Raw genomic sequence first — 22,646 nt, 5'->3', positions numbered from 1 at the left:
GCCTTTCTTTGTGTTTCTTGATCTTGATGTTTTTGAAGGAAATAATCAGTTACTTTGTAGAATAGTCTTCAATTTGGTATTGTCTGATGTTTCTTTATCATTTGATTCAGCAGGAATTCCACAGATGTGATATATCCTTAGCTTTGTCTTATCAGGAGGCCCTGATGTCAGTTTGTCCCAATATTGATGATGTTAATGTCGATCTCTTGGTTAATTAAGATGATGTCTTCCCGTTTTTTTTTTGCATTATGAAGTTACCATATTTCCCTCTGAGATTAATGGTAATTTATGGGAGATGCTTTGAGACTATATAAATATCACATTCCTCATAAAACATTTATCTACTAGTTTAAGCATCCATTGATAATTTTCTAAAGCCCATTATTTGTTATATAGTTGATAGTTGGCATTCTACTGTAAGAATGAATCAATTTTGCTTGACTTCATATCCTTTTTCTGGTGACTTCCTTTACACAAGTCTTAGAATAAGGATGTCTTTTATGCCAAGGAATTTCTTGATTCTTCTTGTGGTTTCTAAACTTTCCCCACCATTCCCCACCCGCAAGGAGGAGCAATTTAGGCCTTATACCTTATTTCTGAACTATCTCCTCACAGGCTAGAATAGAGACCTTCATCTTCACCTTGTTTTGGCACTTTCCTTGATCACCCTAGGAGGGTTCATCACTCCTTCTATATACTACGCTTCCGAAGTTGCTTTGTATTTTATCATTGATCATTTTATTTTGTACTTTTTTTTGTTTGTTTAATATAATTATTTTCTTTTCCACTAGGCTACTAGCTTCTCAAAGGCAAGGATCATATTCATCTCTATATATTCAATATTTAGCGAAGAGGTTAGCTAGCTCTAAGTAGACACCCAGTAAAAGTCCCTGAATGAACAAACAGCAGAACAGCAACCATAATAACTGTGGTACGGAGTTAAACTTCAGCCTTATAAACTAATTTTTGTCGCCTGAGTCCAAAACATTTTTTCCTTTTTGGCGTTTCCCCTAACCTAGTGGATGGGCCTTTTAAGCTGTATACCCCTGAAGTATTTTTACATACTGATAGATAGATGACCAACCCTAATAGTTCAAGGTCATACTTGCCTAGATCACTTACTGAAGATTGGGCCGTATGCCTTCCACAGCTCCTGAGCTTTCCTTCCTATTTGGATCTTCTTATTTTCCCTTTCTCACTTGGGAATAGGGTTATTGTGCTTATTGGGTTCTAGATTTTTTTAAAAAAAGAAAGAAAAAATGTTAAAAGTTTTCTTTGTTTATATTCTCTTTATTTCCAAAAGGTTTTAAGGTAGATTAGCTAGAATATAAGATTAGGTGAAGTAAAATGGAAGAGAAAAAGGAGACAAAATCAAGGGTAAGGATTTAAGATGGAACATGGCATGAGGCAAATATAAAAATGCATCCTGTAAAGACATTGCTTTAAGTAGGCCACAACTTGGTTTCTAGGATGATTCTTCCAGAAGCTTCATGATCTTGGTAGGTCATGGTGAGGGTGAGGAATAAATCGAGGTTAAGCAAAACATACTTATTGCAGAACTTTTCAGAGCCTTTATATGCTAATATATGTTATGAAAGATGAAGGATATAATGTAAAATGCCCCCAACTTTTTTGACCATGGAAGCCTTCTTTTGCAGAACATCTTTTTTAAAAAAATGTATTTATTTACTTTTGGCTGTGTTGGGTCTTCGTTGCTGCGCACGGGCTTTCTCTAGTTGTGGCGAGTGGGAGCTACTCTTCATTGTGGTGCGCACGCTTCTCATCGTAGTGGCTTTTCTTGTTGCGGAGTGTGGGCTCAGTAGTTGTGACTCACGGGCTCAAGAGCGCAGGCTCAGTAGTTGTGGTGCACGGGCTTAGTTGCTCCACGGCATGTGGGATCTTCCCGGACCAGGGCTCGAACCTGTGTCCCCTGCATTGGCAGGCGATTCTTAACCACTGCGCCACCAGGGAAGTCCCTTTTGCAGGACATCTTGAGAAATTAATGTTCTCTGGAACATGTGGGGCAAAGCTGTATAAGCAGTTAAATACTGTGAAGGCCTTGGGCTTTATGACAGTACTTCAGAGGGAAGGTACCTATTACATCATGGAAGGGATATAAACAACTTGGGTTTAGTTTAGAAGAGATGGTTTAGATGCATAAGGCATCTGAGAATCATTTTATATGAAGAATGGTAGGTGGAGACAGGACATTTATCATGGAGAAGAGAAGATGAAAATTGGGTGGGGTTGTGGGGGACACGGAACTGTTGTCAGTTATCTTGAGGACTGTGACATGGAAGAGGGAAAAGAATTGGTCTTTGGTAGGTACATGGACAGAGCTAGAACCATTGAGTAGCAATCAGAAGACCTGTTTCCACTCTATATAAGAAAATTTTCTAATTGTCGTAACAGTGCAAAGATGGAAAGAAACTGTCTTAGAAAGTGAGTTCTGTGGTGCTGGATTCCTGGACTGTTAGGGATATTTTGAAGATGTTAGCATAGGATTGATGATAGTATTAAAAATACTTTTAGATTGTCTTTTCTAGCTGAGAGATCTTGTGATTCTATGCAAATGTGATATAGGCTTTTTATAGTAAAGATATAGGAGACATTCTTCCATAGAGATGCCTGAATCTGCCTTTGGATATAGCAATACAGTGTTTGTCTCTAGTATCTAACATGTAGTAGATGCCCAATAAATATTTGTTAAATGACCTGTGGGGAAAGATATCTGAGGGTCAGTAGGCCATCATCCTCAAGAGACATAGGAAAGTCTAGATGGATGCACACTGCATAATCAAATGGATCAGGCTCCTGGTGTCTCAGTCATTGCACTCTGACCCCAGCATCAGACTTGGTAGGCAGTAGATTTATCTAGTCTAAGCATAAGCCAAAAGTAGAGAGGAAAATCACTCAAGGAGTGTTTTTCACACTTAGGTTCGTACCCTCATTCTGTGTCACAGCAGTTGGGGGTGCTGCATTGGTGCTTTGTATGGTCAGCTACACTTTCTGAGTATGGGCAGAAAGAGAAAGACCAATCTCCCCAGTCCCTCTGGGATGATGTTATGTGGGGTGATGTCTCTGACAGGTAGTCCCATGTGGAAATTTGTTCTCCTTTTCCAGTCTTATTCTACCTTATCTCTCTACCAGTGCAGTTTTTGCTTTCTTCTGTGTATTCAGTGTGTGTATTTTACAGAGTTGGGTTGCAAAGTCATTCTTTGCCTATAGGTCCTCTCACCTAGCCAGGGGTACTTATAGCATCATGAGAAATTCTTAAAATTGAGAACTTAGTTTATATAAAACTAATGATTCCCTAATATAATCAGTTCTCTTAAGTTTAAATTCTATATATCAACTTAGAATGAGTAAAGAAAAACTGTTATATGCCTCATGTGGCATTTGATATTTCTATAGGATATTGTCCTTCAATCATCTAGCTTTTTTTTGAAGGTTTAATGGAAATTATACATCCCTGGTGTGGCATATATTCTACCTAGTGTTTAGGGGCTAGGGTGGGGAGCGGAAATACAATTTGTTAATGGTAAATAAAAATTCCAGATATTTTGTATACTGATTTTGTTTTCTTTGGGAAGACAGTTTTTTTGTTTTTTGTTTTTTTAAGAGTCATTCCCCCCCTGCTTCACCTTTTTGGACAACTTTGTGGTTTTCAAAAATATAAAGTTCATAGAAGGTTGAACTTAAGTTGTATTTATTCTTGGTTTTAGGGCTGCATGAATTCTTTTCTGTGATGCTTTCACTGACCATTCCAATTCACAGTAGTCTTTTGCTTTCTATATAGTTGCCCTATTTGCCCTTATCATTTGACTTTATCCCAAAATACAAAGCTATATGTATATCTTTATTTTATGTCTCCTCCATTATAATCTAAACTTGGGAGTAAGAGTCATGCTTTTATAGCCTATATAATTTCCTGTGTGGTATCTTGGACCAAGGAGTTTAGGAACTTAACAATAGTCTGATAAAACCTACTTATTCTGTAGATGGAAAACTCAATAAATAATTTGTTGTTTGATTTGATGTGTATTTAGTATTTACATGCATACTTATATAGCATGAATATAATAAGCCTTGAGTTAGGGCTATAATTTATTTGGAAACTAACAAAAAGGCTTAGAACTTTTCAGCCCACAACCAGAACAACAACAACAAAATAAAACACTTCTATTGTCCTTCATAGTTTATAAAGCTCTTTTATGTATGTCATTTCATTATATCCTCAGAAATCCTGTGAGGTAGAGAGGTAATTTTAGTGTTGCCATTTTAGAAAGAATGATACTAAGACCCAGAGAATTAACTTGCTGATAATTGGTAGAGCTAGGACTGTAACATAAGCCTTTGAACTCCAAATGTTATACGTGTCATATCATGCTGCTTCTAGATCATTTATCCATTCTTGTTGTTAATGGACAGGATTTCCTTTCAGTAACTCAGCCATCCAATAAGTGTTCACTGAATGCTCAGGTTATAATACAGAACACATTTTTAGGTGCATTGGGGAAAACAAGACTCATACAGCGTTTTGTTCTTACTGTACACAAACATGCACCCACCCACACAAACGCACACCTATTTATTATAGCAATTATAACATTGAATTGTAATTTGTCTCTTTACATGTCTGTCTCTCCAACCAGATTGTGTGCTTCCTGAGCATCCTTTGATTACTCTATGAGCTCCTTTATATCCTCAGTGCCAAATGTCGACTCTGGCACATAGGTGCCTAGTCTGTTGAATCAGTGAATGAATGAATAAGTGAATACAGACATGAAAGACATTATGCCCTCTGGGGGCTTACAGTCTTCTTGGGGAGATAAAGCATGAAGTTTGTAGTAAAACAAAGATTAAAAAAAAAACAAATTGTTTTTTTTTAAGAGAAACTTTGTTTATAGGGTTTTTTTTTTTTAACTAATATAAAACAGATTCCCAGCCTGTAGTTCATGTAATTGCTTCCCGGCGTCAGGATTGGTCAGAACATGAGATTGCAATGGAGACTAGCCCCACCATAATTTATCAGGATGTATCCAGTGAATCACAATCAGCTACTTCAACAATCAAAGCTCTGTTAGAACTCCAACAGACAACAGGTATGAATTCACATGCTCAATTGAATGAAGCATGTTTTCTCTAGAGATGGGTTGTGCTAAAATACTACTACTGTTATATTTTCTTTGTTATTATTTGAGCACATTTCCCCCCTCTGGACTTGTCTATAATCATTGGTGCAGTCTGTTTACTTGTCAGTTCATTAAGATGTTCACAGGAGTACTGAAGGATAGACTATAGTCAGTAGAAAGAAGACAAAAATGGCAGAGCTCTTTCTTCTCTGTCTCCTGCTTAAAATGGACAATCCTGTTGCCTTTTGTCACCAGAAAGGAGTAGGTCTGTCAATTCTAAGCACGAAGATAAATGCAGTACAGTTGCCAATTCTATTCAAGAATAGTAGGAGGCAGATTGGAGGGCCCCTGCCATCCTCCTTGATATTGGTGGGGCAGTTTTGTGGTCCTAAAACACCATTAATGGCCTTGCTAGCATTCTAATTTGTTTTTTTATCTTCATACTTCTTTGCGTAATTTAACAACTTGAGCTTCCATGCAAAGCTATTCTTATTTAACAAGATCCAATCAGTATTTCTAGTTACTAAATATCTTTGATAAGCTCTAGGCAAAACTGTGTTAGTTATACTGACTTTTCTATTATAATAGGTCAAATATTGTCAGAGTATTTAAGGGACCTTACCGATGATCTCATCCAACCCTTTCATTATGGATAAACAAACCGAGACCTAGAGAAGTTACCCAGTTGGTTAGTGGCAGAGTGAGAGTCCATGTCTTTTGATTCCTAGTTCAATGTCCTCTCTATTTGTGGGGTGACTTTTGTATTCCTTTGGTTTTGTTTTGCTTTCTTTGTTTAAATGATTATCTTGATTTTGTTACATTATATGCTTGGTGAGAATAATCTGAATGATCATTCAGTGTACTTAATTACTGGTTACTATTTGTTTGTAACATCCACTCTACACTACCCAAAGAATACTAGCTTTTATTGTAAGTCTTTGGTTAATCTTTCTGTTGGTGTTATTTTTGGCTTTAGGCATTTCCTCAGCTCCTTATCTTTTACATACTCAGCTATTTCCATTAAAGCCTTATAGAGGGTGGAAACCAAATGATTTTGTAGAAAAAGTGATAATATAGAAAGTTATTCTATCCATGGAAACCATTCTTGACTCCAGGCCATTCCATTGACATTTTTGCAGGAACAGAGAGGCCATATTTTCCTGACACTGAAAATTTTTATTCTTTAAGAGTCACTAAAAATATTGTAACATTTCTTTGGAGATTATCTTGAATTTTTAATAGATCAAATTAAACTGGTCACTATTCACTGTGTTGTGCTCTTCTGGGCAGGTGTGCCCTAGAGCAAATCATGCTGTGTACTGCTTATTCACCCTTTGTTTTCAGGTTGGTGAACTCCACAATACCAGGTACTGCCTTGAAGAAGGGTAAAGGAAATGTTCTAAGGGGAGTATGTACAGGGGAAACAGATGCAATTGTTTGGCCTAGTGATAATAGGGGGGGGTTTTAGTCTGATTGCATATGAGTTCTTGCTAGGCTGCTGGGTATGGTTGCACAAGTTGTGCACTCTACAGCCATACATAGCAGTCTGCTCTTTTGTTTTCAATTCATTGACTCCTTAGTCACTGCCCATGTGGCACCCCAGAGGTCTTGTTCATTATTCCCGAGGACAACTCTGGTTTTAGTACTTGTTTGTAATAAAAGTTAATTTTTCCCCTGACTTTTTTATACAGTAAAGGAAAAATTGGAATCTAAACCAAGACAACCCACTATTGACTTGAGTCAAATGGCAGTGCCTATTCAGATGACCCAGGAAAAGAGACATTCTCCTGAGAGTCCGTCAATTGCTGTGGTAGAGTCCGAACTAGTTGCTGAATACATCACTACTGGTAGGTGTCCTCTTAAAAAGCAGTATTAAGGTAGGAGAGCTACATTTCTGGATTTCATGAGATGGTTGTTTTGGGGAGAATATATTTTTTATATTTCTAGATCTCTTCCAGTTTTCTCTGAGAGCAAATTCACATTGTCCTTGGGATTTACCCTGTCTTTAATGACTAGGCGGAAAAAATCAATAGGTTGTTAGAAAGTTTGCTAGTAATATAAAACTGCAAGTTGGCCATAAATAACATCTGTGAACATAGGGCAATAGTTGTGGTGAGAGGATAGAATATCTTTTATATAAGAATAAATATTCATATGCATCTGGATTTTTTAGTTTTGGGGAAAAGGGAGGTGGGTCAAGGGAGAAAGAAGGTATAAAAGCCAACCCTTTTTTTAAACTGTAAGGAAAAAAATGTGGAAAATTTTAAATCCCTGTAAATACTTAGGAGTTCTGGTGGAAAGCACATTAGGTATTTGTTTAAAATGTGGTCTGGGAGCAAAACACTAACGAAGTTTTTGGATGGCATATGTAGAGAAGTGGAGCAGGAAGGATAATAGATTCTTTCATATTCTGCTGAGACCACACTTGGAATACTGCTTTCTGTTTTGGACACTTCATTACCTTGAGATTTGAAATAGTTCAGAGAGTAGTAATGTGAATAATTAGGGGTTAGGAGAGAGAATTTATGAGGCAGTATGTAAAGAACACCTGTCTTATGTTTTCTGTAGCAGTGATTAAAAAAGAACATAAAGTTACGAATATTTGAAGGATGTAAACAACAAAGTGGAAAAGGAATTCTTTGGCATTTTAGGAGATATTGTTAAGACTAATGGGTTAAAATTGCCTAAAGGGAAAATCCAATTAAAGATTATGGAAAGCCATCTAGTATCTTTCTTTAGAGCTATTTAGCAAAAAGCAGAGTGTAGTATGTTGGGGAAATCAATGATAACCTCTGGGGATAGACTAGATTATCAAACAGTAAATAGATGAAAAGACCTATGATTTCTTCCCTTACTTATCCTTTTCAGAACGCACTGATGAGGGGACAGAGGTTGCTTTTCCCCTTCTAGGTAAGTGGTGTGCATCCATTTGTAGTATAACCTAAGGTAAAATATGATTGTTTGAGGGGGAAACCACTTAAATGGATGCGCTCTACTCTGATCTGGTAGAGGAAAGGTAAGCTCTACTCAGTGAAAGGGAGAGAGACTTTCCTTTTGCAGAATACTAGGATTCTTTCTCAGAAATGAGCAGTTTGACATTGGAAAAATGAGTTGTTTAAAGAAATAAGTGACTGTTTTATGGTGTTTACATGGCCCAGTTAAGGTCACTTCAGCTGTTTTCCAACTATGCACTCTGTGACCTCCCTTCCATAATCTCCTCCCATCATATCCTCAGCCTCACTGAGTTTTTTCTTTGACTACAAAGCCAGCTTTCTGGCCCTGGCCTCTTGTATCATCCTGCAATGGATATTATTTTTCTCTAATTTTCTGCACTCTGGGGAATTACTATGAAGAGATTTATAGTATCTTGAATGAGGATTATTTTTAAATGGTTTTAGTTGATCATCTATTAAATCCATTTCATTTCTTAATAAATTTAGTGTAATAATTATGAAGTGTAATAATTATGAAGATTAGTGTGGGCAACAGAAATCTGCCATATAATCTGATAATTAATCTGATAATATAATCTGATCAGAAATTATATTTATGTACTATTTATTTTTCAAATGTCATTCATTTCTGATGATGCTTACATCAGTAAAAAACTTCATTAATTTGCTTGCTTAATTTTAATATTAGTATGATTTGTTTTTTCTCTTTTTCAGTTATATTATAAATGATTCAATACTTATTTTAATATAAACCTTTTTTTCAGTTTGGTTGAGCACATGTGAAAGATTTTATTAACACATATAATTTAAAATGTACATATAAAGCATATTGTGAAATACAGTAAGATACTGTAGTACATTTATAAAAGAGTACTGCTGGTGCTACCTATAACCTCATATCACATGTAGGCATATGTATAGCAACAATAGAAAAACTGCATTTGTGAATTTAGATAGAATGTGTTATAAAAATAAAGCTTGTTTATATTTCACTGGCTAGTTTTAAAGTTCTATACTATAACACATAAATGGCACTTTTACACTGATTTCTGTTGTGTTCATCTTACCCTTGGGCACCCCACTATGACTTTTCTAAGTATGGAACCACTACTACTTGAAATTGTAGATCAAGATATATGAGAATTAGAACCACGGATTATTGAGAGAGTTTTGATATTCTCAAAATCCTTAGCTAATTTTACAGATTTATTTTAATCTGTTCCTGATTCAAAAAGTTGGTTTCCTAGTGACCATAAGCATTTTTAAAGGTCTGTAGAATAAGAAGTGATGATTGTTTATACTGTTTAAAAAGTTGAAATTGAGGGGACTTCCCTGGTGGCACAGTGGTTGAGAATCCGCCTGCCAATGCAGGGGACATGGGTTCGAGCCCTGGATCAGGAAGATCCCACATGTCGTGGAGCAACTAAGCCCGTGCGCCACAACTACTGAGCCCACATGTCACAACTACTGAAGCCTGCATGCCTAGAGCCCGTGCTCCGTAACAAGAGAAGCCACTGCAATGAGAAGCCCACGCACTTCAACAGAGTAGCCCCCGCTCGCCACAACTAGAGAAAGCCTGCGCACAGCAACCAAGACCCAACGTAGCCAAAAATAAATAAATACATTTAAAAAAGAAAAAAAAAGTTGAAATTGAGACTGATTAAAAGTGGTAGTTTGGCATCAACGTAGATGTATAGTTTTACATCTATATATAAATGTAAATATAAATGTATAGTTTACTCCATGGGACCTTGTAGCAAGAGAGTAAGAGGTGGGGTTGTTTCCTAAACTATACTCTCACTCACTTGTGTCAGATGAGCCAAATTTGAACAGATGAAAGAAAGAACACTGACTTTTCTGTTATTTTGTTAACTTTATATTTTAGTACTTAACAATTTAAGGAGCATTTTCAATTCATTACTTCATTTGGTCCTCTTCTAAGAAATAAGTTTTTATCCCAATAAAAAACCAAAAATAAAACAAACAAAATAAAACCTCTAAATTTTAGAGGTTAATAACAGAGAGTTTAAGTGACCTCTTCAAATTCACATAGCCGGTTGGTGGCAGAGCGGGACAGAATCCAGTTGTGACTCTTGGTCCAGTTCTCCTTCTGCAGTATCACCTTGACCTCTTACATCTTTAGGGTATGAGACAGTGTCACTTTATATATAAAGGAGTGAATGCTTCTGGTTTTTCTGTTGCGTCTGGAACCGGGACCAAGAGATTAAAGAACTTGTACTGTCTCACTGTCCTTAAAGATATTAGTCTGGGATTTGATTGCAGAAACTGATTGTTGTTTTGTTACCTTAATGGGGTAAAGGTCACTGGAGAAAGAGTACAACTCACAGGAGGACATAACTTTAAGGGATTTGTTCCTCCTTTGTGATGATAGTTTTCACAGTGCTTCCATATACATTTCTCATCTCATCCTTCTAATAGCTCTGTTATTCCCGTTTTACAGATGAGGACACAGAGTCTCAGAGAAGATAAGTGACTTTTTCAGAGTCACACAGCTCATAAGTGGGCAGACTCTGGTCTTCTGCCTCCTAGTACCACACTTTCTCTCTGTGATGCAATCTCACAGACATTTGTTTCAAATGACTACTGGTTACAGATGCTGTGGTGATTTCTGGAGAAATATCATCACCTCCTCTATTTTCAGTCAGCCATCGCTCCCAGCCCCAACAGCCCTCCCAGCCTCAGCGGACCCTCCTCCAGCACGTGGCTCAGTCACAGACCGCAACACAGACTTCGGTGGTGGTGAAGTCCATCCCAGCATCTTCCCCTGGAGCAATCACCCACATCATGCAGCAGGTTGTATCTCTTCTTTTTCCTCCTACCTTCTGTAACTGCCTCCTTCCTGAAATAAGGTTTAGTTTCATCTCCTTTTGTAAGAGGGGAAATAACTGAGTTGAGGCGTGTTTGTATAGTTCTTTCATCTGTGAGGAGTGAGTAAGGGAAATGAACTGAGAGTCTTAACACCAGAAAGTAATTAAGAAATAGTATTCTTGGATCTTCTGTGAACTCTTAACATTTCAAAAGGGTGAGGCTATCTAGATGAATCTGTGACATCAGGATTTGTCACTGTTTCTATGTATTTTATTGTTATGGAAGGATTTATCACTGAGGTAAGATTTTCTGATGAAACAGAAGTTGGCTTGTTTAGCTGTTTGTTGCTGTTGCTGGGTTTTTCATTTGTTTTACTCTTTGCTTTTATAATGAATCCTTATGGAAACATTAAGAATAAGTAGGTAAATAAATATTTGACTTCTTTCTTTTTTTAACATATTTATTGATTATTTGACTTCTTTTACTATATGTGATCAATTGAGGAAGAGACTCACAGGAAGGAGAATGAATTAATATGAAACAGAAAATCTGGTACCAAGGGTAATGGGGAAAAGGAAAAAATATATTGATGACATTGATTTTGTGCCAGATACTGTGCTTTGAGCTTTAAATACCTTAACTTGTTTAATTCTTGCTATGATCCTGCAAGGTGGGTGAATTATCTCTCTTACAAATGAGGAAACTCATGCTCATAGAAATTAAATAACCTATTCTGGGTGGCAGAGCCAGGATTTAAACCCAAAGCATCCTGCCTCTATTATAAAGTTATATCATAAATATCAGATTTAAGCATGACTTATTATTAGTAGCCACATAAATTATCATCACTCAACTGGTAGAGGTTGACCCTAATTACAGGCAAACTACTGGAAAGGCAGTGAAGAAATTGTTGAATTAAAAACCTATATGCGTAAGGTCATTATGAGATAGGGGAGGGTTTCAGTTGAATCTCAAAGTTTTAAAGTTTAGAGTAGATGTGTAGCGTTTGACAAGGCAGTGGGAAGGATGGGGTTGGGGTGGATCTTCTGTCATTGAGGGAAGCCAGATGGCCAGAGGTTTTGCTGGGTGTCAGCTCTCAGCCTGGAGTTTGGCCCTTATCTGGCTGTCCTGACATTGACCTTTCTCAAGACACCCAGAGAGGTCGGACAGCTGGCCCTAACCATGTCACTCGAGATTGCTGCCTCCTCCCAACACTATTATAACTGACACCAGGCCATCTCCCTTTCTACTGACAGGAGTACTCTTGTCCCCTCCCCGGTCTGCTTCCCTCCTGGGAGCCAGGTCTCTGGGGAGCCATTGCCTGGTGGGCCTGGAACCCAAGCAAAGGGCGAGGAGGGCCGGGGCAGAGGGCAGTTCACGCAGACCTTGGTGTGAAGCCTGACGAACCGTCTCCACTCGGAGCCAAGAGGCCCTCTGTGGGGATGGGATGGGCACGGCCTTCAGATAACGCCTGCCTTCTGGACCGTGCTGGATGGGCGCACGGCCAAAGTGAGCTTCTCTGAACCTTGGCTTTTCTCTGGATGCCTCACTCCTGGGTTGCTGCGTTCTTCCTTTGGACAGGTGAAGAGCTCTGATGACCAGGCCAGAGAGCTGTGTCCTGAGCCAGGGAGCCTTTTCTTTTTCTGTGTCGTGCTGTGCTTGCAGGGCATCCTTATTTCTCTTACCTATAAGTTCTGGGCCCTCTAGGACTTTTCTTATTGCAGTGAGTTGGCCAGTTTTTGCAATACTTAATGTTGAAGTACTAAGAGTTGAAATTATAAAAGTCTCAATCTAAGGCCCCCTTTAGGTTTAGAAACCTTGAGGTTTTTTGGTCTTTTTAGGTTCTCCCTTCTGAAATTTTTTTGAATGATTCTTGTAATCAAGTCTTTTCCAATTTGAGGAAAATGTAGCAATATAGGTGTTTTTCTTATTTCATTCTTACTTTGTGCCTTTTTTACTTAGGCATTAAGCAGTCACACTGCTTTTACCAAACACAGCGAGGAACTTGGAACTGAGGAGGGCGAGGTTGAAGAGATGGACACTTTAGACCCTCAGACAGGTCTGTTTTATCGATCTGCCCTGACTCAGTCACAGTCAGCTAAACAGCAGAAACTTAGCCAGCCACAGCTGGAACAGACTCAGCTGCAAGTGAAAACTCTGCAGTGCTTCCAGACTAAACAGAAGCAGACCATCCACCTGCAGGCAGACCAGCTCCAGCACAAACTCCCGCAAATGCCCCAGCTTTCCATCAGGCATCAAAAACTCACCCCTCTCCAGCAAGAACAAGCACAGCCCAAGCCAGATGTACAGCACACACAGCATCCCATGGTGGCCAAAGACAGGCAGCTTCCTACCTTAATGGCACAGCCCCCACAAACTGTAGTACAGGTGCTTGCAGTGAAAACCACGCAGCAGCTCCCCAAACTGCAGCAGGCTCCGAACCAACCAAAAATCTACGTGCAGCCCCAAACCCCCCAGAGCCAAATGCCGCTCCCAGCCTCGTCAGAGAAACAGCCGGCAAGCCAGGTAACGGAATATTGATAGCATGCAAAGTTAAACTTCTCTGTTCACGGAAAAAATGAGAACATCACGACCCTATCGTGATTAGCAGTGCATTCTCCTGGCAAGAGGAAACTCAAAAGCCTCATTACACTGGTGTTCCTTTACCCCATCAGAAGGTTGACATTAGGGAAGAAATGCACGCGTTAATATAGGAAGAAAAAAAGCATAGCGCTCAGAACTTGATTTTCCAGGCAGTTTTTAATGAAATAACTTCAGCATTGATCAACAGTGCCTAGAAGCGATATCCCTAAATTATTTTTATTTTTTAGGTATAAAATATTTATTTCCATGCCTGTAAACTCTATTTCTGTGGCAATAATGCTAAGTAAAATATAGTCTTTTAAGGAGCTTCATTGACCGTCTTCCTTTGTAGTTTTACATCATCACCATTTGGTTAATAAATTTATCTTCTAGCTTTATCTTCTAGATTTTGGAGGAATTATCTGTGAATATTGAAAAAAAATTATATTACGGAAAATCATTGGCTTTGAAGTGATGTATGTGTGTATTATAAATACATATATATAGAATATGTTTGTATAAATGTATTTTGAAGCAGAAGATTGAAAAAAAACCCTACTTTTTATTTTAAAAAGCTGAAGATTATATGAAATAATTTGAGATCAGTTGAAGGTATACTGTGTGGGGATGTAAATCCCAAAGGAAAACAAGGCTGCTGTGACTTTTTTTTCCTTTACTGTTATGAACCTTGGCTGGCTGAACAAAGGTTCTTTTGACCCCTCCTCTTTTGCTAGGTTTCTGACAAGTAATCAGATACTTTCCCATCAGCCCTCTTTTTAAAACACCGAGCTTCAAAATATCTTCCTAGTATACCGCACGAATGTTTCTTTTGCCATATTGTCTGGGGTGTTTGATAGGTTTTCTCAAAGATATGTAGCTGTAACACACACAACCCCAATTTGTTTTCAGGTGGAGCAGCCAGTTATAACCCAAGGATCCTCTGTTACAAAGATAACTTTTGAGGGGCGCCAGCCTCCCACAGTTACAAAGATAACTGGTGGCAGTTCTGTGCCTAAGTTGACATCACCAGTTACAAGCATATCTCCCATTCAGGCCTCTGAGAAGACAGCAGTGTCAGACATTTTGAAAATGTCTTTGATGGAAGCTCAGATTGATACAAATGTAGAGCATATGGTAGTGGATCCCCCAAAGAAGGCTCTTGCCACTAGTATGCTCACTGGTGAAGCAGGATCATTACCCTCCACCCATGTGGTGGTGGCAGGGATGGCGAATTCCACTCCCCAGCAACAGAAATGTAGAGAGTCCTGTTCAAGTCCATCTGCTGTTGGCCCTCCCCTAACGACAAGGAAAATCGATGCACCAGGAGTGCCTACGACAGGCCAGTTCATGCGTATTCAGAATGTAGGCCAAAAGAAAGCTGAAGAGAGCCCAGCAGAAATTATCATCCAGGTAAGAATCGGAAGGAACACCAGAAACCTTGAGCATATTGGGGGTTGTGGGTTTGGTGTGTTTTGGGATGTCACAGGAAAAGTCAGGCCAAAATGGGAAAGAGATTTATCTTTGAGATGGCATGTGACAAACTTGGTTTACTACCTGTTACAAATTTACAAATTTGTACTTATTTTCTGAAACAAAGTCCTAGAAAATTGATAGATATTGGCACAACAGCACACCTTAGAGGCAGTCAAGGGCCCTGAGCCCATGTGTCTGCTTGATTCATAGATGCAAGCCACACTTGCCAGTGTTGACCAGCAAGTCAACCTACAAGATCAGCAACTTCCCAGGTCAAACTTTGGGCTCCCCAGTCTTTGCCCAAAGAATATAAGTAGTTTGTACTTCTGGGATATAACTGCATTGTACTCCTATTTCAAGTTAGTTTCAGGGACCCTTTCCTTGCAGAAACACAGTTCTTGATCCAAATTTATGGTTTTCAGGACAATAAAACCTTAATTAACTGAAATGTCTGGAGAAACATGTTGTAAGAGAATGTTTCTTAGTAATTTAATTTTATGTCTAACTTGGGATTAACCGTAAAGCTTTGCTTTTTATTTCAATCATTGTATTATTGAAAAATCTTATTATGGTTACTGTCCTGCCCTGGTAAGTACAGGCTAGTGAACATGATGGATTATTCATTGACAGTAGAGCTAACTATGCCTCACATTCCCTTCATTTTAAAACTCATCTGTCATCTTGTATAACACATCCAGACTGAAAAGTTACACTGGGCCCAGAGTAGCTTTTAGAAGTTGTGTTTTATTTCCCTCTCTCCTTGCAAGGTATCAGGTTGTTCTCTTGACATTTATCGTTTTTGCTTGGAAGGTGTCAGAGCAGCACATTTTAGTTAATTGAGAATTTGGATTTATTGAAACGTGGATAGTCTAGTATTTACCGTAGACTCACTATTGTGTGACTTAGGTGTTCCTATAGTAAATTTTGCCTTTCCTGCGATGCCAAGCCATGAGAGAATGCAAATTGACCGATGTTAATCCAAATATGATTTAACTTAATATGGGGGAAATGCTTAAATGCAAATAGGCCTGGCCATTGAATTATTCAAATAATTTGTTCCTTCCTGTCAAAACAAATGTTAGTGAACTAAATAATCCTTGACCGAAGGATTTGTTACGTTTTTTTTCCACCTGAAGAGGTAGGGTTTGGTGGAAAAGGAAGTTTCCTGGCTTTGCCATTCACTGTGTGACTTTGGGCAAGACTACTTAACCTCACTGTGCCTTCGTTTCCTCATCAGTAAAATGGGAGTAAGGAATGCCTACTTTACACGATTGACATAAGGATTACACAAAATTGAGATGAAGCACCTAGCACAGTACCTGGCTTGTAGTGATTGCCCAATAAATGGTAGCTATTACTATTTTTACTAAAATTTACTGTGGCTCCTGGGAGTTTAAATTGGTATACTCACTAAATTGAAAATAATTTTGAATAGCTTATTTAGAAACTATTTTCTGTACTTTGTGAAAAGGGGTGAAAATGTAATTTGCTTCAGGTATCAAGGATGATAGCTAATGAGTGGGTTCTCTACAAGAATACTCAACTAACTTTTAGCATGTACCATATGCTGGGTTGCTGTGCCAGAGGGAAGAGCAGCAATAGTGATTAAGAACCAAGCTTTTGGAGTCAGAAATGCCTAGATTTGAATCTCACCTGTACTCCTTAACCACATTGTGGCATTGAGCAACAGAGTTAACCTCTGTCCCTGTGATGAAATGGAAACAGTAACACTTACCTCACAGGGTTGTTTTGAGGATTGAGAAAATGCATATAAAGCAGCTGGTTAAGTGTCCGATATAGAGTAATACTCAATAAGGATAGCTCCTGTTATTATAATCATCACTAATATACTATGAGAACATTTTCAGGTCTCACTAGTTATGCTTAGCTTTGACCCAAAGTATTGATTTTTACTGATTTAGTAAAGTACCTATTGACATGAGTGAAGGAAGTCTGCAGAAGTTCTTTGATTCCTTCAAAACTATTCTGTAAAAATTCAACATGTTTAATATTAAACGCTTTGTAGACAGATAATCTGTATTTCATTTATTCATTCATTCATTCATTCCACATGTATTATTTAACCTCTGTCTTCCGGGCACTGTGCTAGGTGTGAGGATAGAGGAGTAAACAAAATGAATGTATCTTCTGTTCTGAAGGAGTCTGTATATGTGGAATTGATAGAATTTTAGAACTGCAATGATCTTTAGAGCATATCTTCTCTAATTATCTTATTTTACACAAGATTAAACTAAAGCTCAAGGAAGTGAAGTGACTTTTTCAGAGGTCCACAGCAAGTCAGAGCCAGAGCTGAACTAAAATTCTGACCCTACCTGAGACTTTTTCACAATGATTAGCTATATGGAACAGGGGCAGGAGGGTGAGGGAAGACAAACAAAAATACTTCAGCACCCTAGAATCAATGCCTAGGCATCTTACACTATTTTCTTGATAGTATTAAAATTAAATTTGCATCTTTAAACAAGCCTCAGTAGAAGGTTGTTTTGGTTAGGTATATTTTCAAAGTGCTGATATTCAGCTTTGCTCTGGGGTTTTTTATGTTAAAGATACATTATTCATTTGGAAAGTATTTATTGATCATCTAATGTGTGCCAGGCCCTGCTTAAAGTTATGGGCATCTAACACTGAAAAAGATAGTCGAGTTCTGTGCTCTGGTCCATACTGTCTTGGATCTTACATTCTAAGGGTGAGAAGAAAACAAAGAGATGATAAATGCAATGAAGAAAATGTAACAGAACATAATAGGGGTGGGGGGTGGGATCGAGCCAGTACTCTGGTTTCCTTTCATAGAAGGAAGGCTTTTCAAAGCCTTTTACTTTAAGCATTTGAGCTAAGATGCAGATGACAAGGTGGAACCAGCCGTGTAAAGATTTGGAGGAGGAGTATTCCAGGAAGAAGGGAAGAACTAGTGCAAACACCCTATGGTACAAGTGAGTTTGGCATAAGGCTGGAGCCATCCATGGTAAGGCTTTTGATTTCATAGCAAGTACAATAGGAAACAATTGTAGAGTTTTAAGTAGGGGTATGATATGAACTGATATACCTTTTAAGAAGGTATATAATAAAGTTGAGAAAAAAGAATCTGACAAGGCAGTATGGCCTAATATGTGTTTATCTATTGGTATTTTTATTGTTCAAAAGACAGTTTTGTCCTCCCTAGTCTTATTTTCAATAAAGATTGTTATTATGTGACCCAAACAAATAACTTCCCCTTTGAACTACCAAAGGGCTTAAAATATATTGTGGTATCAGCAGATTAATCATTCATCTTACAGATAATAATAAGCAAAATCTGATTACATTTACATTTCAAATATGCTTAATGACCAAATAAAAATGTCCTTCAAAGTCTGTCTCTTGAATTAGGCCCAGACTTCAGCCTCCTTTGTTAGAAGAGGCACCATCGAGGAGTGGAAAGATCACTTTGAGTTGTAGAGGACTTGGATTTGAATCCTGGCATCCTGGCATTAACGCTGACCAACTGTGTGACCTTGATTAAGTCGCTTACTATCTTAGTTTCCTCATTTGTAAAATGGGAATAATATTAAGCATCTAGCACAGTGCCTGGCATCCAGTAGTTGTCCAATTAATGTCAGTTTCCTTTTTTCCTTCCTTATTGTTGTTGAGAAATCCTCCTGTCACCTTTTTTTTTTTTTTAAACCGTAAAGCTCTCCTGTGTCTTCTCTTTCAGGCCATTCCCCAGTATGCTATTCCTTGCCACTCCAGCTCCAATGTGGTAGTAGAGCCCAGCGGGCTCCTTGAGCTAAACAACTTCACCAGTCAGCAGTTGGATGACGATGAGACAGCAATGGAGCAGGACATAGACAGTAGCACAGAGGATGGAACCGAACCCAGCCCCTCTCAGAGTTCTGCTGAACGGTCCTAGTGTTTTGGACACAGGAGTGCACTTTAAAACCTACTTGGTTACCAAGTGTCCAGGGAAGCCCTTGTATTTTGATGTCTAAAGAGAGCACTTTGCCCATGCTTAGGCTGTGGACCCTGAAACAGCAGTGTTTGAACAAGAATTGCTGCAGGAGTAGCATTTTAAAACAAGATAAAACTCACAGGGGAATGTACTTTTTTTTGAAAAAAGAAAAAGATGCACATCTACAGTGACGTGAGACATGATATTCTTTCTCTGTTGGACCATGGCTAATGGAAAAGTTTGTCTTGCAGTGGAAAGAGACTTTTCCTGTGAATGTTTCTCAGCTGGTTTCTACTGAGCAAAACACCATCAAAAAAGGAGAATGTGAATAGTTTGTATTTTGAAACAGTGTGTCAGGAACAGTTTTTTTAAAAAATCTTGTATGTTTTTGCAAATCCCTGCAAGTGCTGAATTGGTTAACATTTTACATCTGCTCAGTTCATATTTTATAAAATAACTAGTTCTTTAATACTGGCATCAAAGAATCCTTGTTAGACGGTAGAAATCAGGTCCCTAACCCGTGGGAAATGCTTTTTGGGTGGCTTGTACATTCTCACCAATTGTATGCTAATTTATTGTGTTGTTGTTCCTTTGTGCTCTAGGCAGCACACTTGCCTTCTATTTATTTAAATGTAAACATTTCAAAGCAGGCCATATTCCTTCTGACAAATTTCCTGTAAGCCGGGATTGCCTACCTTTTCCATCTCCGAACCTCCCCCTTCTCCTTTAAGAAAGCTTAATGAGAAAATGTTTCATTGTGAAACAGAGGAAAAGAAACATTTTCTGATCCAAAGGAAATGTTCAGTTATGTTCAGGAAAACAAATTATTCATATGATGCTATCTTAACATTGAAATTGCACATTCATGTTGGACTGAGACTTTGAAAATAACTTTTACATACTTTTGTTTAACCCCCTTTGAAATGTATAAAAAGTTCATTTACAGTTCTGAATGTAATGGTTTTAAACATTCTACCTTTTTAAGGACACGATTTGTTTAAGCAATATGTTTGGGTCTTGTGATCACTGTCTGTCACAAGTAGAGTGAGGGGTAAGAGGGTGGGAGGGTAAGAGTCAGTTTTGACAAGTTGTGGCAAAGGAAACTATACTTTTCATTTTTTAAAAATGTAAATAGAAAAATTTTTAACGGTTTTATATAGATTTCACTATAAATAAGCATTTTAAGACTGACAAATGTTGAACTGTACATACATATATCAGCATAACTGCCCAATTTTTTGGTGCTGAAGTACTGTAAGTAGAATTCATCAATGGTCTCCTAATTTTTACATCTATATCTGGAAAAAAAAACTGTGATCCTGTAGTTAATAAATTCCCACTGGAGTAACACTGAAGATTTAAACACAAGCATTCACAAGATGCACTGATCTCTGGTAGTTGTCATTATTTCTACTACGTGATAATGACTTATACCCATAGATGGAGCTGTTGGTTATTATTTTGTTGTACAAATTCACGCTGAAAAGACTTTGTGACTGCTTCTAGTTAAGTAATTTTTTTTAACCTCTTGGGTCATAGACTTCTTTGAAAATCTAATTATACTATGAACTCTCTCACCAAAAAGATACACATGCCAATATACATGTTAGGTTTTGCATACATTTTTAGGGGTTCATGGGCCCCTAAGCCTATCCATGTATTCCAGGTTAAGCCCTCTGTTATGGTCAGTCCATTACTTAGAGATGAAAGTTTTTATAAAATAAAATATCTTTTAAATATTCATGCATCAGGTAACAAGAGCAAACTTGAATAAAGTCATTATGTTCTACTTCTACATATTCTGGCACCATAACATAACCTGTGTCCCTTTGAGGATTTAGCCTTAATATGTTTCAGCAACTGAAATGGCAAATGAAATTTCCATAGTCTTCATTTTTAAAAATTAGTATACATTTTAACAAACTATCAAGTGAGGGATATAATCTTTTTTCTTTTAAAGTTGTTAATTTCAAGGAGAGCATGAATTTCAGTTTATTCGACAAATATTTAAGCATCTTCTGTGTGCCAGGTGCTATTCTAAGCAGCAGGAATATACCGTAGTGAATAAACAGAAAATCCTACCCTAATGGAGTTGATAAACAAGGTTACCTGCTGATGAAATGGATACGAAGACTAAAGGAAAGAGGTAACAAGAGTGGCTCTTAGATTTCTTGATTAAGTAGGTGGATGGTGATGCCATACATGGATCTCCAGGCATACTTTTATTGAAAGTCTTAGCATTAGATCTATTAGTATTTCATATGTTTAAGTCCATAAGTTAAATGTAAATTTAAGTCATCCACGTGAAGGATATTCAGAGATTACGATGCAAATGCTACAAAATTAATAAAACCCTAACTGTTAAAGACAGTGATCAGAAAAATCCATTTGGCTTAAAGTAAACGTTGATAAATGCTTCGTACTGCAGATGCAGTTTATGGTGAACTTAGAGAACTTAAAAAAAAAAAAGTAGCAGCTTTATTGAGGTTAATTCACATGTCATACAATTCACCCATTTAAAGTATACAGTTCAGTGGTTTTTTAGTATATTCACAGAGTTCGGCAGTCATCACAACAGTCAATTTTAGAGCATTTGCATAACCCCAAAAGAAACCCTGTACCCCTGAAACCACCACCACCCTAGCCCTAGGCATCCACTAAACTAATTTCTGTCTCTATGGATTTGCCTATTCTGGACATTACATATAAATGGAATCATACAATATGTGGTCTTTTGTGACTGGCTTCTTTCACTTAGTATAGTGTTTTCAAGGTTCATGTTGTAGCATGTATCAGTGCTCCCTTACTTTTTATGGCTCAGTAATAGTCCATTGTGTGGATATACCACATTTTATCCATTCATCAGTTGATGGGCATTTGGGTTGTTTCCACTTTTGCGCTCTTATGAATAATGGTGTTACGAACATTTGTGTACAAGTTTTACATAAATTTTCAATTCTCTTGGGTAAATATCTAGGAGTGCAATTGCTGGGTCATATGGTAAGTATTTTTAACAATGTGAGGAACTGCCAAACTCTTTCCTACAGTGACTACACATTTTACATCCTTGCAAGCAGTGTAGGGGAGTTCCAATTTCTCTGCATCTTCACCAACACTTGCTATAATTTGCCTTTTTAATTATAGCCATGCTAGTGTATGAAGTGGTACCTCATTGTGGTTCTGATTTACATTTCCTTGATGGCTAATGATGAGCATTTTTTTCATGTGCTTATTGGCTGTTCATACATCTATGGAGAAATGTCCTTTGCCAATTTCTCAATTGAATTATTTTCTATTTTATTATTTAAATTGAGAACTTTTGAAGTACAGAAATATTACTATTCTTAAGAGAAAAGTAAGCTGTTTTCTGGAAATTAATTCATCACCCTTAAAATCTTAATCAGGTTCTCTTTCTTCCTCTCTAATGTAACAAATTGCTTAACATCCTTAAAACTGTACAGAGCTTTATAGTTGAAAATGCTTATAAATACATTGCTTTGTGAGGTTCTGTCAATAGCCTGCTGGGCTAGGATACCTCAGTAGCACCTGGGATAGTGCAAAGGAAATAGTGGTCAGGTGGTCTGGATTTGAGTCCCAGGCTACTCTGTTTATTCGTCATATGAACTTGAGGAAGTCACATTCCCCATAATACAAAGTGAATATTTCTGACCCCATAGGATTATTGTGAAGACGAAATGAAATAGTTTATGTAAAAATGTCAGGAAT

General features: G+C 37.8%; 1 protein-coding gene across 11 annotated transcripts in view; it reads left to right on the top strand.

Annotated features, from left to right (window-relative positions):
* The window catches only part of EMSY (EMSY transcriptional repressor, BRCA2 interacting), an 80,568-nt gene extending 59,891 nt beyond the window's left edge, over positions 1-20,677 (top strand). For 3 of the 11 annotated variants that reach the window (XM_068555358.1, XM_068555356.1, XM_068555354.1), the window contains 7 exons: positions 4,941-5,105; positions 6,827-6,982; positions 8,004-8,045; positions 10,752-10,903; positions 12,881-13,444; positions 14,411-14,911; positions 18,687-20,677. In XM_068555358.1, coding sequence (XP_068411459.1) covers positions 4,941-5,105; positions 6,827-6,982; positions 8,004-8,045; positions 10,752-10,903; positions 12,881-13,444; positions 14,411-14,911; positions 18,687-18,881 — 1,775 coding nt within the window. In that variant the 3' untranslated portion in view covers positions 18,882-20,677. Of the gene's footprint in view, positions 1-4,940; positions 5,106-6,826; positions 6,983-8,003; positions 8,046-10,703; positions 10,904-12,880; positions 13,445-14,410; positions 14,912-18,686 lie in introns of all 11 variants that reach the window. The other 8 variants (XM_068555355.1, XM_068555353.1, XM_068555352.1 and 5 more) reach the window with 5 other exon arrangements.
* Positions 20,678-22,646: the final 1,969 nt, after the last annotated feature.

Source organism: Eschrichtius robustus, chromosome 11, assembly GCF_028021215.1.
Source record: "Eschrichtius robustus isolate mEscRob2 chromosome 11, mEscRob2.pri, whole genome shotgun sequence".
Classification (NCBI taxonomy): domain Eukaryota; kingdom Metazoa; phylum Chordata; class Mammalia; order Artiodactyla; family Eschrichtiidae; genus Eschrichtius; species Eschrichtius robustus.
Note: the sequence above shows the minus strand (reverse complement) of the source record. Positions and strands in the feature narration are given on the sequence as shown.